This window comes from Quercus robur, chromosome 4, assembly GCF_932294415.1.
Source record: "Quercus robur chromosome 4, dhQueRobu3.1, whole genome shotgun sequence".
NCBI classification, from domain to species: Eukaryota; Viridiplantae; Streptophyta; class Magnoliopsida; order Fagales; family Fagaceae; genus Quercus; species Quercus robur.
This window is the reverse complement of record NC_065537.1, coordinates 63,293,761-63,311,378: the sequence shown is the minus strand read 5'-3', so window position 1 is coordinate 63,311,378 and position 17,618 is coordinate 63,293,761. Positions and strand designations below refer to the sequence as shown.

At 35.0% G+C, this 17,618-nt stretch overlaps 1 protein-coding gene across 4 annotated transcripts; it reads left to right on the top strand.

Moving 5' to 3' along the window:
- The first annotated feature begins 10,631 nt into the window (after positions 1–10,631).
- Positions 10,632–16,778, top strand: LOC126723296 (heat shock 70 kDa protein 18-like). 4 transcript variants are annotated; one of them, XM_050426630.1, is made up of 4 exons: positions 10,632–10,828; positions 12,093–12,157; positions 14,178–14,440; positions 14,581–16,778. In XM_050426630.1, exons 3-4 carry the CDS (start codon positions 14,218–14,220, stop codon positions 16,293–16,295), a joined length of 1,938 nt encoding a protein of 645 aa, XP_050282587.1. In that variant the 5' UTR covers positions 10,632–10,828; positions 12,093–12,157; positions 14,178–14,217; the 3' UTR covers positions 16,296–16,778. The 4 variants fall into 4 exon arrangements, with proteins under 4 accessions (XP_050282587.1, XP_050282585.1, XP_050282586.1 ...); XM_050426628.1 differs by having other exon boundaries at positions 12,082–12,157; XM_050426629.1 differs by having other exon boundaries at positions 10,633–10,828; positions 14,214–14,440.
- The last annotated feature ends 840 nt before the right edge of the window (positions 16,779–17,618 follow it).

Sequence of the window (17,618 nt, the reverse complement as noted above, 5' to 3'; positions counted from 1 at the left end):
AATCTAAATGATGTAGTATACAATGGATGTGATAAATTCAACTAATGGAGTCTTACATGTTGAAATACGTTGGAAGGTGACTTGAGACATGCCACCAACACTTTATACTTCACTAAACCAAGGTAAAATAAAATAGTGTTTTTGCCTATTAAGTTATACCACTATTGAGCAACATAAAAAACTCCTTCTATTTTGGAAATCACACTCAGACAATCTCACAAACACATCAATGGCATGCCAAGGATTATGTAGAATTATGCATAAAACTTACCGCAAAAATTGAAAAACCAAAAACAATTTGCTTTGATTCTAAAACCCAATCCATGTTATACAATCATGATATTGAAGTACGATCTAATATCAATTGTTGGAAGTGGATATCAATCTAAATGATGTAGTATACAATGGTAAAATAAAATAGTTTTTTTTGGCTGCAAAGGATTATGCAAAATTATGCAGAAAACTTACCGCAAAAATTGAAACACCAAAAATAATTTGCTTCGATTCTAAAACCCAATCCATGTTATACAATCATGATATTGAAGTACGATCTAATATCAATTGTTGGAAGTGGATGTCAATCTAAATGATGTAGTATACAATGGATGCATTAAGGAGAAGTACAATCTGATCAATTCAAGAAATGAGATCTTACATGTTGAAATACGTTGGAAGGTGATTTGAGACGTGCCACAAACACTTTATACTTCACTACTTCAGAGTCTTACATTCTTCCAATAAGCCACAACACATTAAAAAAAATGAGACCTGAGATATTTCCAAATAAACCAAGGTAACATAAAATAGTTTTTTTGGTTGTAAAATTATAGCACTATTGAAACGACATTCAGGCAATCTCACAAAAACATCAATGGCATGCCAAGGATGCTCATCTGATATAAACATGAACACAAAAAAAAAAAAAAAAAAAAAAAAAAAAAAGGGTCTCATATTAATATAAACAGAGCATAAAAGTTTTGTACTAAAAAAAAAAGAATTGAGATGTAGAGATGCCTCAACCAAAGCAGGCAAGTTCTGTTAGTATTTATACATCGTGTGGAAAGAAATAAAGGAAGGAAGGAAATCAGATAGGCAGCCGTTACTGCAAAATGGTAGAGTAGGAAGGTGGGTAGCTTTTAAACTCTCTGTTTTCTCACACAATACCTGAAGGCTTCAACGTTTTTTTCCCCCCTCCCTTTAAGCTTCCCTCCATGTTACAATCTTCAAACTCTCTGTCTCCTCACATTTCTATTTGGTCATGCAAAACCCTGAAGGCGTCCACGCTTTTTTTTTTTTTTTTTTTTTTTTTTTTTTTTTCTTCCTTTAAGCTGAAAAGGCTCACACAAAACCGGCTTCAACGTTTTTAATTTTTAATTTTTTCTTCCTTTAAGTTGAACTGAAAAGGCTTTAGGTTGGGCATGATAGTGGAACTAAATAAATAAGAGGTGGGCTGGATTAATTATACAAATTTATTATGGGTGATAGTGGAAGTAAATAAATTAGTAATGGGTTGTATTTATAGGGTTGAAAATTGTAAAAACCATTTTAAAATTGAAGGAAAAAATTATATTTAAAAAAAATGATGTGGCAGCTGATGTGGCGCAACGTGAGAGTAGTAACATTAAACGTTGCGCTTCAGCTTTTAGTAATATATAGATATAGATGAGAAACTGCTACATCACCCACTAACTAAATAAAAGGTGGAGATTAAAATTCATTACCACTTGTCATTGTATATTTAAGATAATAGGAGATGTCTAGTTAAAAAAGTATTGGAGGTAAACCAAACCCGTAATTTTTAAGTTGTTTAGGATTGTAATTTATAGTGTTGTGTGTGTTTTATGGATTAGTAATTGCTTTAGCTATTAGCAACAATTTTTCATTGTCGATTAAGTGAACAAAAGCTTTTCGTATACCCTCCACTATAAAGCCCAAGCCTTGAAGTATTTAATATATTTTTCAATTATAGCTGACGTTTAATGTTTTCCTCAATAAAGTTCAAGCCAAATAGTCTTTTATGCTACAATACCTGTTTAATAGCCACTTTTCTTAAAAAATCAAAAAGGAAAAATATATATAAACTATCAAAAGGAACACACTTTTCTCTCCTCTCGGTAGGAGCTTTTCTTCTTATCGTGGGTGAGTTTTGTTCCACTTATTAGGAGCAGTGGTATTCCCTTCCCATCACTACATACTGTGGTGAGTGGGAGTTAGTTTTTCTTATTCGTTCAAATACCAGACACATTTTCTGATTTGCCATAGGAATTTATTTCCACTCACATGGAATCAGATTTCATAGACAAAATCCAGCAGATAAGCTTGACAGAGGAGGAGGGGGAAATCATAAAGGTTCAATCAGACAATTGTGCGAAAGTACTTGAAGAATGCTCTTTGAGCCTAATGGGTCGTTTTCATACAACGAGACCAATAAACACTCGAGCTGCTAAGAATCTTCTCCGGTCGGTTTGGAAATTTGGTCAAGAATTGAAGATCATTGAGGTTGGTGACGGCTTGTTTCAGTTTAAATTTGCTATGGAAAGCCAACTGAATTGGGTCCTAAAAAATGGTCCGTGGAGTTTTAATAACCATATATTGCTACTACGAAGATGGGAAAAAGCGATGATGGCTTACTTAGTGGAGTTTGAGTGCATACCAATCTGGGTACAGGTGTGGGGACTACTGTTCGATTTGATTACTGTGGAGGCTGGCTAGGATATTGGAGAGAGCATTGGGAAGGTACTGAAGGTTGACTGTAAGGCTATTGCAGTCGTCCAAGCCCGTTTTCTTCGCATTCAGGTGGAATTGCCATTGAAGAAGCCAATCAAGAGAGGGGCTCCAGTTCTAAGTCCGGAGGGGGATAAAGTGTGGATCGCTTTCTAGTATGAGCAATTGGTTGGCTTGTGTTTCAATTGTGGGCTAATTGGACATGAAGCTAGGGAGTGCCACCATCCAATATCAAACACTAAGGAAGACAAGCCTTATGAAGAGTGGCTCAGGGCTGGAAGCAGAGGAGCGAAGGATCCACGAGGGAAGAAGCAAGCAAGCCCACCACAGCATAAGGCGGAAAGAGCCAATGAACGAGCAAGGGATCAGCCACAACCACCATGAGATCAACAGATGGATGAGGCTGACGGCATTGATGCAGTCCGAGGAACCATTACAAGTAAGGAATTAGTTGTAACTGACAGCACGGAGAAAGGAGTAAATGCACGTTGAAAATCATAATAGCGTGAATCACGCACTTAAATATTCAGATATGGTAACGGATAACGCAGAAGGGGAACAGGAAACTGAGATTTTAGGAGGAAGACTAGTAACTGTGCCAGTTACGTATTTGGAAAAAAATAATGAGGAGACCCATGGGACATCAAACTCTGAAACCCTAGCAGTTGGGGTAGATTTTAATGTGTCATGTGGCCTCACACGTGATATTCAAAAAAACCAAGAAGCTGAAATTCGAAAGTGGAAAAAAATAGACAAAGCCGTGAAACAAAACAAACCGACCCAAGGGTGTTCAAGTGAAGAAAGGAGTGAAGTAGTGGGGTAAAAACGCGGGCTTGGGGCTGAGCAAAAGGAGGGTAACACAGCCGGGAGAAAAAAAAACAAAGAGTCAACACAATGATCAATCATGCACAACGGTGGAGGCTGATGTCCAGCCCCGCCGGGCACAATGAAAATCATGAGTTGGAATTGTAGGGGGCTTGGGAACCCCTGTGTAGGTGTAGTGCTCTCTCACTTGGTGACAGAGAAAACTTCCAACGTTTTGTTTCTGATGGAGACAAAACAAATGGTGGATGAGATTAGAAAAGTTAAAGCGGACTTACGATAAGACAACTTGCTTGCTGTTCCTTGTGTTCGGAGGGTGGGTGGTTTAGCCATGCTTTGGAAGGATAAGGTGAGGCTAGATGTCCAAACCTTTTCCTTGAACCACATCGATGCTCATATCCTGACCGACCCAAACTCCCCTTGGAGACTTACGGGTTTCTATGGCAGACTGGAGGAACAAAGGAGCATGAATCATGGAGTCTTTTGAAACATCTGCACTCTAGAGATATAGTGCCGTGGGTATGTATTGGAGACTACAATGAAATTTTGAGTTCATCGGAGAAACATGGTCGTCATCCAAGACACCCTAGGTTCATGGATGAGTTTCAGGGTGCACTGCTACATTGTGGTTTAGTGGACATTGGTTACCAAGGTAATATTTTTACATGGAGAAATAGTAGACGGAGTGAAGCTTTTGTTCAAGAGAGGCTTGATAGGGCTTGTGCAACAATTGAATGGAGAGAATTATTTCCATCGACAACAGTAAGGCACCTCCAAACATCATACTCAGATCATGATCCAATATTACTCACTTTGCAGAGGGATACACACAATGGAAGAAGGAAAAAAATTCCAAAGAGATTTGAAGAAAGATGGGCTACACATCTGGAGTGTGAAAGTATCACACAAGAAGCTTGGAATAGAGAAGCTCACTCGGGCAGCCCCATGTTTAGGCTATTCTAAAAAATAAGGGTCTGCAGATCGGCCTTGGTAGCATGGAGTAGGAATATGGGAAGTTTTAAGACAAGGCTAGAAGAAAAAGAAAGGGTCTTGGAGCAACTTAAGGCAAGGAATGATGTTGGCAATTTAGAATGATTCAAGCATTTAAAGGAGAGATCAATGCCCTATTATTTCAAGAGGAGCTCTCATAGAGACAAAGATCATGTGCTATATGGTTACCTGCAGGTGACAAAAACACAAAATATTTCCATCAACAAGCCAATCAACGACGTAGAAAAATTCACATTGAGGGTTTTATGGATGATTGGGGGCGATGGTGCAAATCAAATGAAGAGAAGGAGAGGGTGGCAGAGGAATATTTTTAGAGGCTTTACACCACTACAAATCCGAATGCGATGGGGCAGTTTTGGACAAGGTGGATCGGGTTGTCACTCCTGCTGTGAATCAAACACTTCTCCAACCTTATTCACCTAATAAGATCAAGCGGGCTCTCTTCCAAATGCACCCTTCAAAGTCTCTAGGTCCGGATGGTATGTCTCCTTTCTTTTTTCAAAAATATTGGAATATAGTAGGGAGTGATATCATGAAAGCTGTGTTGTCTATTTTGAACTCTGGTCATTTCTTGAGAAAAATGAATTACACCCACATTGTACTTATACCTAAAATAAATGAGCCTAAAACAGTTGCTGACTATAGACCAATTAGCCTTGCAAATGTTATCTCCAGATTGGTCTCAAAAGTATTAGCAAATCGGCTGAAATTGATCTTGCCAAATGTTATTTCGAATTCACAAAGTGCTTTTGTGCCTAACCGCCTAATTACTGATAATACTACAGTAGCATTTGAAGTTTTGCACAGGATGAGAAATAAAAGAACAGGGAGGAAGGGGCAGATGGCCATCAAACTGGATATTAGCAGGCATACGATATGGTGGAATGGGGTTTTCTCAAGAACATTATGCTCAAATTGTGTTTTGATGTTCGGTGGGTTTAGCTAGCTATGGAGACTGTTTGTACTACTTCTTATTCAGTGCTTATTAATGGAGAGCCTAAAGGATACATCAATCCATCTCGGGGAATAAAGCAAGTTGACCCATTGTCCCCTTATTTGTTTCTATTATGTGCAGAGGGCCTATCCTCCTTGATTAGACACGCTGTTGCAGCTTGAAATCTTCATGGGATTTTATCCAGCAATAATGGGGTATGCATATCTCACCTTCTGTTTGCAGATGACAGCTTCATTTTTTGCCAAGCTACTGTGGAGGAATGCCAACAACTCTTTAGATTATTACGGTGTTATGAAGAAGCATCTGGCCAAGCAATTAATAGGCAGAAGACTTCTATTTTTTTCAGCCATAATACAAGGCTTGATGTTAAAAGAAATATCCAGAGAATGATGGGGGCAAGAATTATGGAGGATTGTGAAAAGTATTTGGGCCTCCCAATGGTTGGTGGCAAGCCGAAGGTGAATACTTTTAGGGAGCTTCGATAGAAAATCTCAAAGAGAGTCATGGGATGGAAAGAAAAATACATCTCAAAGGCAGGAAGGGAAATTTTAATCAAAATAGTGGCTCAAGCAATACCCACATACACTATGGGAATTTTCAAAATCCCAAAGTCCTTATGTGATACCATAAAATCTACTTTGGCAAAATATTGGTGGGGGCAGACAAAGGAGGAAAAGAAAATCCATTGAATCAATTGGTCGAAGTTATGTACTCCTAAACAAAAGGGTGGCATGGGCTTTAGGGATATTCAAGCTTTTAATCTAGCTTTACTAGCTAAACAAGCATGGCGCCTAATCCATAATAACCACCTTCCCAAATTGCTCTTTCATGGATGCAGCTATTGGTCACAATCCCTTTTATGTTTGACGGAGTTTGCTGGCGCAAGGGAGATTATTAAGGAGGGAGCGTGTTGGAAGGTGGGAGATGGCAGAAATATTGAAGTATCAACGCATAAGTGGTTGTCCCACAAACCTGTGTTTCTGGGGGAGGCTCGGCCAAAAATGCTTGTATGTGACTTGATGGACACCGAGACAATGCAGTGGGATAGGGACAAAATTTTTGACCTGTTTGCATATAGAACTCGAATGGAAATCCTGTCCATTCCATTGCAGAATAACACAGCATGAGACAGCCTAATTTGGAAGGAAAATAGCAGCAACAAATTCACAGTAAAATCGGCATACTAGGTAGCACTGCGAACTAAGGACCATGCACAAAGTGATCACTCAAGGGCTAGGATGGATCAGTCAATATGGAAGAAAATCTGGAAACTAAATGTCCCTCCAAAGGTACGTACGTTTCTATGGCGAGCGTGCTCAAATATTCTGCTTACAAGGGGAAATCTGTATAAGCGCAAGGTGCAGGTAGAGCCAACGTATGGGCTGTGCTGCCAGTGTACAGAAACTGTTGAACATGTGCTGTGGGAGTGCCCGTTAGCCAGGAACGTGTGGGCGTTAAGCAGCGGAAAAGTCCAGAAATGCCCGAATGAGGCTCCAGAATTTTACTCCCTATTCAAGTTGTTGATTGACAAACTTACTCCACAGGAATTAGAGCAGTGGGCTACGGTGTCATGGGCAATTTGGAACACGAGAAATAAGTTATATTTTGAAAAAAACCCAACGGCATCTAGAACAAATTCTACGAGAGGCTACTGGTTTTTTAGTGGAGTACCAGAGACTGAACGAAGCACAAGTGTAGAATGTTTAATTTCCCTTTCCTTGTTCTGCTGAGCTCTACAATCAGTGTTTTGTCAGGCTTATGGTTTTATGTGTTTAGTTTTATTTTGTTTTTTTGGTGTAGGCCTGACATAGTATTTTGATGTAGTTTTATTTCCCTGATGTATTTTATCTATATGTGGCCCTCTTGATCTGCCCAGGATGCTAATGGCCAATTTTGTAATACTTTAGTTTTACATCAATAATAGTTCTATCAGTTATCTAAAAAAAAAAAAAAAAAAAAACAACAACAACAACTATCAAAAGTCTCTTATAATTAAATTATTAATAATATTGAAACAGCTGAAACAATCATTAATATCCAATTCTTCGGCTCTTTCTCGCTCTGTTTAACTGAATTACTTCTTCATATCTATTTAATTGCCACTTTCCTTAAAAAAATCAAAACACAGTATATTTGAACTATCAAAATTCCTATTTAAACTAATTATTAATAATTTTGAAGTAGCTAAAAAGTTATTAATATCCATATAAGTTATTTTACCTTTACATAGTAAAAGGTGAAATAAAAGGTTGGAAAATAAGATTTTTAAATTGGGTAACTTTATTTTTTATGTATTTTATATTATTACCAGAGGACATATCCTTGGTAGCTATGGGTTTTTTTTTTTTTTGGTTTTTAACGCACTGTAACATTTCATGATAACACTTCTTGTGGAATTTTTATTTTTTTTTATATATATTTGAATTTAAGTGCTTCCAACAATTGTGTAAATTTCAAGCAGTAATTCAAAAAATAATTGATGATGTATGTTCATGCTTTGATTGTGTAGTTCTATTATGGATTTGGGTTGTAACTTATAGTTCTATAAGTCTCTCTCTCTCTCTCTCTCTCTCTCTCTCTCTCTATTTTTTCAAGTTAAATATTAATTTTTTAAAGAAGAAATGAGAGAAAATATATATAATTAATAGATTTGGAGAATGTAGTTGAATTTAAATGTTGAATAAAATGAGCCAAGATTATATTATGATTGTTAAATAATGAACTTTTTATTTCTGTTTAAATGAGTAAATTTCATGGAATAGTAGTAGCCACAGTTGTCGGTTGGTATTGATGTGATTCATTATTTTTCTATATTTTACAGTTTATTTTTATCACAACTAGTGTTTAATTGGATACTCTTGATTCATGTACCTCATGGGTTAAAAAATTTTGCTGTTTTATTTATTTGTTATTTTAATGATAATCAAAGTAGGTAGAAGTTAAGAATGTAGGCAGTATAGCTTGTATAAGTTTCCATTTTTCAAAAAGGTTTAACACAGAATTAAAGCCAACATAAAATATAGTTGTAAATCACAACTTTACAAGGTGGATGTAAGAAATTGCTATTCGATGAATGCACAATCATCAAGCAAATTATTGAATCATGTTTCTCTCTTTTTTTATTAAGTTATATAGAAACAATTTTTGTTACTTTCTTCCTTAATTCAATTTGCTAATTGAATGCAGATTGGAGAAATGTTAGAGATTTTACCAAATAAAGCTTGCAAGGGAACAAGAAGCAGGATATTAATGGATCCACAAACATCTAAACCTGAAGATGATTATTTTAGAATTAAACTACAACAAATTGAGATTCCAGTGCAGGAAATGTCATATCGTTCTGGGTTGGTCGCAAATTTCCAAATATTTTTTGTGTCTGTATTGCTTTTGGACCGTTGAAATATCCGAGGCCATCTTCTTGTTATGTTTACCTTTCCATCAATGGTTGTGAAAAAGAGCACCTTATTTCAACTTCTGCAGATGGATTTTCCGGCCATCTGTGGATATCTTCTTTATCTAATAAAAGATTGCAGAACCAATTGAATAAGTCAAACCCATCTGAACTAAATTATGTTGAGGTAATATGTGAAACAGAGCGTTTGGATACGATGAATGGTCGGGTTCAATGGGTTGTGATGGATTAGGTTAAAAACCATCCAAGATGGTGGGGGGTCGGTGTAGAGTGCATCTGTCAATGGGCTTCCAACAATGGAGGAGGTTCTAGACATCAATGCGGACGGTACCTTCCAACTGTAACGCTTGTGTCCAGGTACTTTCTTCTTTTTTATTATTCACTCCCTCTGTTTGGAAAACCAAAGAAAAGGAAACAAACAAGTTTTGTGTGTTTTCTGTATTGTTTTTTTGTTTTTGTTTTTTTTTGGGAAACTCAAGGGCTCTGAGGGAAATGGAGGAGATAGATCCCAGGGCTTTCAACAATGGAGCAGAAGATTCAGGGCTTTGAATCGCCCACATTTATGTCAATGATGATTCCAACTCCAAGTTATATCCACCATCAAAGAAGGCAAGAAAATCTTGATCGAACTTAGATGCCAAGGTATGCCTCCTTCTTTAGTTGATTTTTGGATTCACATCTTAATTAAAGGCTCAATTATAGAATTTTTGCTCAAGTATTTATTGCAAATTCTTGAATCAGTAATGATGATGACGCCACAACTTCAGCATTGTTGGGTTGATTTCGGTAGTTGTTTGTGAAAGCAATTCCTCATACATATGAGTTTTGTGCCCAAAAATGATAATTCTGTTCCCTAGGATCCTCTATTCTGGTATTTTGATGACTTCATACTTGATGGAACTGGTATGGATGTAAGTCTTTTCTTTTGTAGCTTATGTCCTTATTTGGAGCCTAAGATGAGAATTAAAAATGAGATCTTTTTTTATACTTATATATTAATTAAATTAATGTTTATTTAATATTTTTATATTATATTTTTCATCATTATTTTCATTTTTTTCTAAATTATTTTGAAGTTCATTATCAAGATTTGTTGTATTGCAAAATTGAACATAATTTTCTTCTAAATTATTTTGGTGAATTTCTTGCTCATTTGTGATATTTTCATCTAAATTTTGTATTATATTTTGTTTATTACTAATAATAAATTTATCCATTGATCATTTTTGAAACTCAATTAATTTTTCTTCTTTTTTTTCCTTTTTTTAAGTTTTTCATATCCAAATGCATATTTTCTAGTAAACATTTCTAATCAAACAATATATTTATAAAGACTAAAATAAAAAATAACTTTCAAGTGTAGAGCAAATGAGAAATAGAATCTGATTTATATAAAAAGTATTGTTATAATTTCACTGAACAATAACAAGTTTTTAGCAATCTCAACATGAATAAATTAAAAAAAAAAATTAAGCACAGCCATAACACTGACACAAGACTTATTAATAAGAACCATCCAAAAAAAAAATAATAATAATAAAAAAAAATCCTATCTACAACCCAAAAAAAAAAAAAAACTTGAAGGCCCAAACTTAACGCCCAGTCCAGGGAGGGTCCAGGCAGCCATAATGTAAACTGATAAGTGATAAACAACGTTACAAAACCAGCCAGGGAGGGCCCAAATGAACAAAGTTATCTTAAGTTCTTAACAAATAAAAGCCCAAATATTTATAATTTTATACCTGATTCCTGAACCTCAGAACCTGATACGGTGAGGTGAGCAGTTGAGACTTGAGAGAGTCGGAGAGCAGAGAATCAGAGAGAGGCTGAGGCGGTCCAGCTGGAGACTGAACAGTGGAGACTGGAGACTAGAGAGAGGCGGAGAGCAGAGACTAGAGAGAAAGGTAAAATTTTTAGGGTTTTGAGTGGATTTATTTGTTTTGATTTGTAATTGTTTTGATTTGTAATTGTTTTGTGGTTAATCTCTTAGACCGGATTTGTAGTTTATCTGTTTGTTTTTTGGTCAATGATTTTGTTTAGAACCAATGTTTAATAGGATTTACCAAATTTTTTGTTTTTTTGGTTAAAAGGATGTGCCAGATTATTTTTGTAATTCATTTGAAACTAATTTTTTTTTTTTTTTTCCTCTACTTAGCCAAGGTTAGCATTTTGTTACTTGATATATGGTGTTAGGTCAAATTTAATTTCTGTCAATGTTCAAATTAATCCACTCTCTACAAATTTATGGAATTCTTCTATCTCTATAATATTATTGGGATTATATTCACTTTAAGTATTTAAAATCACTTAAGTTGAACACAGCCTTTAAATTTAAAGTGTTTAAAAAAATTAAATTAAAAATCGATGCACTCTCTTAGAGATTATTATTGTGGATGTTTGATAGCGATGTTATGAACTACTAAATTATGTGTTTTTTTTTTAGGTACTAAATTACGGGTATTTGAACAGGAACACAAACACGAACACAATCATAATATAGCTAATAACTGTTTTATTTTCTCCAAAGTCTATAACTTCACTTTTTTATTTCGTTGTACCTTTTCCTTTGTCTTGGTATTTTAAATGTTTATATTTTTTCATTATAGATAAAAGTATATGTTAAAAAAAAAATATAACGAAAGCAGTTGATGAAGAAGAAATTAGCTTGATGAAACAAATTTTTGTATGTAGCTGTGACTAAACAGGTAACATTTAGTCAATGGGATTTGGATTTGAATTCGACTTGGTAGCTGTTCCTAATCGGTAGACTCTCTTTGAGTATTGTTTGATTAAATCCCAAAACAACTTTTTGTTACTTGCCAAAACTTTGCAAATTGGCCCTGTCCGGTTTCTTTAGATGTGCGGATCAGTTTTGCCAATTGAATAGTGGTTAAATAGTATTGCTATTGTATTTGTACTTCAAAAACGCTTTTCATCTTTATGCAAATGTAGTACCACCGTTCTCCACAACGCAAGTCACTACCATCTTAATTATTCTCTACATCATTCTGCACATGTTACCAAATTTTCTTCTAGGTTTTTTGTGGATGGAATGTGTATAGGAAGTCAGTTTCTATTTTGTAGAACCTGCTTTACATTGATGTTTATCACAATTTATGTATTTTCAGTGACATCTTTCTTTCTATTTTTTTTCAAGTGTTTTTGTAGAAGCACAGAGGCAGATAAAAGCGTTGATTATTGTTCAAGAAGAGTTACTGAACTAAATTGGCAAGGTCAGGATAGCATAATTTTCCCTTTGTAGCTTTCATTTTTAAATGAATGTCTTTCTCATTTGTTAATGCTTGATAATTATTATTATTTTTTTTTAAAAGACCAAAAACAGTATATGTTCACGTGTACTCTTTGTAACAACGACAACAACCAAAAAAAAAAAAAAAAAAAGACTATTAAAATTACTTTTGATCCTTTACGATGTTATCATAGGGGCAAACAAAGGTGCAAGAGTAGCATGACAAAGAAGACAGATGATAATGTATGAGAAGTGAACCAAAATAAAATTGCATGGAAGACGAAATAATTTCTAAACTACGTGCGTTAAAAATGGTCCTACACAAGCTAAGAAAAACATGAGAATGGTCATGGGAACAATTGGATCCATCTTCTACTAGAATTTCCATTTACACTTATGTTTGATTTAGTTACTCCAAAGGAATAGCCTATATGCATATATTATGCCATTTCTTGAGGCACCAATTAAATAATGTGTAAATAATTGTAGGAAACAAAAAAGTCCATTGACATTTAAAAAATACAAATGACACAAATGTCTGAAAGTTTTTATGAAATATTTTGTGTGTTAAGTTGATTTATTCAACTATTTTAGTATTGTTATGACATAATGTTTATGCAATTAAAGTCTAAAGTTAGTTGATTTCATATGCTATTACTAGAATTTCATTGTATTTAGAATATATATCCTGAATGTTAGTTTTAGTTTTTTCTTAGGTAATCTGACAGCATTCTTTAATATCCTGGATTAATGATTTGCATTTAGGTATAATATTTGGAATGCAAATGGATATTATACAATCTAGGCGAAACTCAATGAATTTTTTATCCTATATTTCTTTGTTTGTTGCTCTGCATTTTCCTTTGGTGTAGAATTTTGAAACTATTTTACTACTGTAGTTTGGTGCAATTCATGGATTAATTCTACTAGATTTGAATATTATGATATTTTAATTATTAATTATTGTTTGTCAAAGACACCTATAATCTCTATTGGACTGCCATAATTTTATATTGTTAATTTTTTGGACCTTTGGAACATGTTTTGAATAATTAATTCTTGGAGTAAACCAAAAAAAAAAAAAAAAAAACACTTTCTTTTATTTGCTTGTGTGACAACAGATTTTTTTAATCTTTTTTCTAAATGGTTTATTTAAAATTTTGTTGAACAAGCACGAAATTTCAAGATTAGATTTCGGAGTCTCTATGAAAGACTCCCTCAATTTAGGTTTTTTCTTGCAGGTAATTATTTATTTATTTATTTTTATTTTTTTGTACTATCTCAATATAAAATGTTTAAAATTTCACTTACCATATGTCTTTTGCAATAAATAAAAATATCCCGCACATTGTGTGGATTAAAAACTAGTTATATATAAATACAAACACTACTTTGTGTGACGGTGCCGTCTGAAATGGAGAAAGCAGCCAGGGAGAGCTGCATTGAAAAGAGAAATAATTAAATTTTTTAATATCTGGGGTTTTCTCTAAGAAGAAGATTTTCCGATTATTACAATATATCAAGTGAGTTCATAATATTTCCTAGAGAAAAAAAAAATTATTATATTTTGTGGGAATCTAAAGTGAGGAATAAACTTGAGAAAGATTTTATAATAGTGAATGATTTGGAATTTGTCCATGATTTTTCCCTACTATAAAAAAGAGTTTTTTACTTTTTATTTTTATAGTTCTATTTTGGTTTGGTAATTTAGGTCATAATGTTCTCTGGAGATTGATTAAAATTGTTAGTTAGTTAATGTTATCAAAAAAAAATGTTTAATTTTTCTAAATTCACTCAAGACTAGATTGGGACCCAACAGAATTTGTGAAGTTTGGTCTTTTAGTTTTTAGATTTATTGGTAGTTATTTTTAGGTAAGTCTTTCAATTAAATACAATTTTGTTATAAAATCAATTTATTTCATGGATTTTTTTTTTTTTTTGAAAAATTAGAAAATTTATTATTATCACATGAACTCACAGTTAATATCACATTTATTTTTCAGTACTTACAACTTGCCATGCCCTTAAACTTTATGCAGGACAATGTTCAACAACCAAGGGCAAGGAGAGTGCCCGGCTATTGGGATCGATCTGGGTACAACGAATTCATGCGTGGCAGTGTGGCAAAATGGAAGAGTAGAGATAATAGTGAATGATCAGGGCAAAAGGACCACACCCTCCTATGTTGCTTTCACTCCTACGGAGCACTTGATCGGTGATGCTGCCATGAACCAGGTTCCCAGGAATCCCACCAACTCTATCTTTGGTAATCTCGAAGCTTTTTTTTCACTTACAAATATATATAAACTTGCTTCTTCTTGTTCTTCATTGTTTTGTAATAGTGTTTTTCCATCTACTATTTGAGGTGCTCTGTTTCTTATATAGTAGGGTATTATAATATTACAGATGCGAAGCGGTTGATTGGTAGGAGATTCAGTGATCCCTTGGTTCAGAGCGATATCAATCTCTGGCCATTCAAGGTCATTGAAGGTCCTGGTGACAAGCCTATGATTGTGGTGAACCATAAGGATGAAGAGAAGCACTTTGCTGCTGAGGAAATCTCATCAATGGTCCTAATGAAGATGCAAGAGATAGCCAAAGCCTACCTGGGAAAAACTGTGAAGAATGCAGTTGTTACTGTCCCCGCCTACTTCAATGACTCCCAGCGTAAGGCTACAAAGGATGCCGGAGACATTGCAGGCCTGAATGTCCTACGCATAATCAATGAACCAACTGCTGCAGCCATTGCTTTTGGTCTTGACAAGATGGCTTTGGCAGGTAGCATTAGCAAGAGAAATGTGTTGATTTTTGATGTGGGTGGTGGTACTGCTGATGTCTCTCTACTTACCATTGAGAAGGGAGTCTTCAAAGTGAAAGCGGTTGCTGGGGACAATCACCTTGGAGGTGTGGACTTTGATGACAGAATGTTAAAACACTTTGTTGAAATATTTAAGAGGCAGCACAAGGTGGACATTAGTGGAGACTCCAGAGCTCTTAGGAGGTTGAGAACTGCTTGTGAGAAAGCAAAGAGGATTCTTTCTTCTGCAACAGAGACTACCATTGAAGTTGACTGTTTATATAATGGTATCGATTTCTCTCCAACTATTACCCGTGCCAAATTTGAGGAACTCAACATGGATTTGTTCAAGAAGTGTATCGAACCTGTGGAGAAGTGTTTGGCTGATGCTAAGATGAAAAAGAGTTGCGTCCATGATATTGTTCTTACAGGTGGTTCTTCTAGAATCCCCAAGCTGCAGCAGCTGTTGCAGGACTTATTTGATGGGAAGGAGCTCTGCAAGAGCATTAATCCGGATGAGGCTGTGGCTTATGGAGCTGCTGTTCAAGCCGCCATCCTGACCGGAATGGGTAATGAAAAAATTCAAGACATCATACTCTCAGATGTCAACCCTTTGTCCCTCGGAGTTGAGGAATATGGATCGAAGATGTCTGTTTTGATTCCAAGGAATACTGCCATTCCCACCAGGATGGAGAGTAAATACATCAGCGCCTTTGACAACCAGACTTCTATATCTATCTTAGTTTATGAGGGTGAGAGAGCAAGATCTTGTGATAACAACTTGTTGGGAAAATTTAAGATTCCTGTTACTCCTGCACCCAGGGGTGTTGCTAGGGTAACAGTTTGTTTTGATCTTGACATCAATGGTATCTTGAACGTTTCTGCGGAGGAGAAGACCACTGGCGTGAAAAGGAAGATCACTATTACCAATTATAAGGGGAGACTGTCCAATGAAGAGGCTGAGAGGGTGGTCCAAGATGCAAAGAGATTCAAGGATGAAGATGCCACACACGTAATGAAGGTTAAGGCTAAGTTGGATTTGGAGAACTATGCCTACAAGATGAAGAATGATATAAATAGCAAGATACTTGGTGCCACGCTTCCCTTTACATTTCAGAAAAAGTTTAAAGATGATGTTGAACGTGTGATTCAATGGTCCATAGAAGACAGACAGGTTGTGGCTTTAAAACCGTATCAGGACAAGCTAAAATTCCTCAAGAGAATCTGCAGTTACATCAGGAATAATGACAACCACGTCATGGCTTATCGGTGGCGAGCCAAGAATTTGTCTTTGGGGGTGCCGAATAAAAAATGTGATAATTAAATTGTTGGAGATTTAGAAAAATCTCTCCTAGTTCCACCATTAACGATCCAAAATGATGCTTTGGGGTTCAATTACTTCATCGGGTTCCACCATTGACTATCCAGAAGGTGCTCTTTGAGTTAGACCCATGGAGATTTAGAAGTGTGCTTATTGAAAGTTGAAGTTCTACTATTAGAACCCAAAACAGAAAGTTTATTATTTTCTAAATTATTATATTTCTTTCTTTTGCATAATGAATTAATAGTTTTTAGGCTAAAATCCAAAACTTACTTTCTAAGTTTTGCAATTTTTCATTTCAATCTCTAAGTTTAGGTTTTGTCATTTTAGTCCTTTAAGTTTTATTTTTTTCTAATGAATCACTATATCTGCAGCTATGAACAAGTCTTCTATCCCTTTGAAGACTATAGCTATGTAACCATTTCATGTCTCACCTACTTGCAAATCCTTTGTGAATAAATTTAGGATTACCTCTGTTTAGTTTTATTATTGTAATTTTCTACGGTTCTTTGGCATTCTCTTACTTCACTTTGAGTTACTGATATATACAAATTCAATTTTGAATATATATATATATATATATACACAAAAAGTATCACCTTGAGAATGTATTATTAGAATGCCTTGTAGAAAAAAGTAAACATTGTTCATGAGCAAATAGTTATGCTTGTATATCCTGTACAAACAATATACATGGCTTTAACTTTCTTATAAATAAAAATACTGTGGAGAAGAGGTCACTTATTACCAATGAGTTATAGCTCATTTGGTACTTCATCCTCCAATAATAATGGAATGGAGGGTGAGGTCATTGTTTCAATAGGAGAAAAGGACGAACCTGAACTGCAGCTCCAAGAGATACAACTTCATTATGATTTACAATCACATTGGGCTCTTTTCCAGTCATCTTCCTCACCAGTTCCTGAACAGCTGGGATGCAAGTTGAATCACCAACGAGGCATCTATAAGAACAAAATAGTTTCAGTGTTACAATGCAGGAAGCCACATGTTTAATCTGCATAGTATGAAAAATAGGTTACCCTAGCTTTTCGAATGAAAATTGGAAAATAGTTTCCTCAAAATATTTGTTTGAAATTAGATGAATCACGGTAGTATGTAGAGCTTGTCAATTACTTCTTAAATCATTGATACATTAACATATGCTTTTTTTCCCAAGAGCTGCATCCCAGATGATTACAAGTTTCTTTAGAGAATACAACTCTATTATATATCTGTGGAAAAAGTAGAACAAAATTCAAATGATTTTACTTAGTAACATATTTTTAGACTAAAGGAATTTTTTTTTTGGAGAAAGTAGACTAAAGG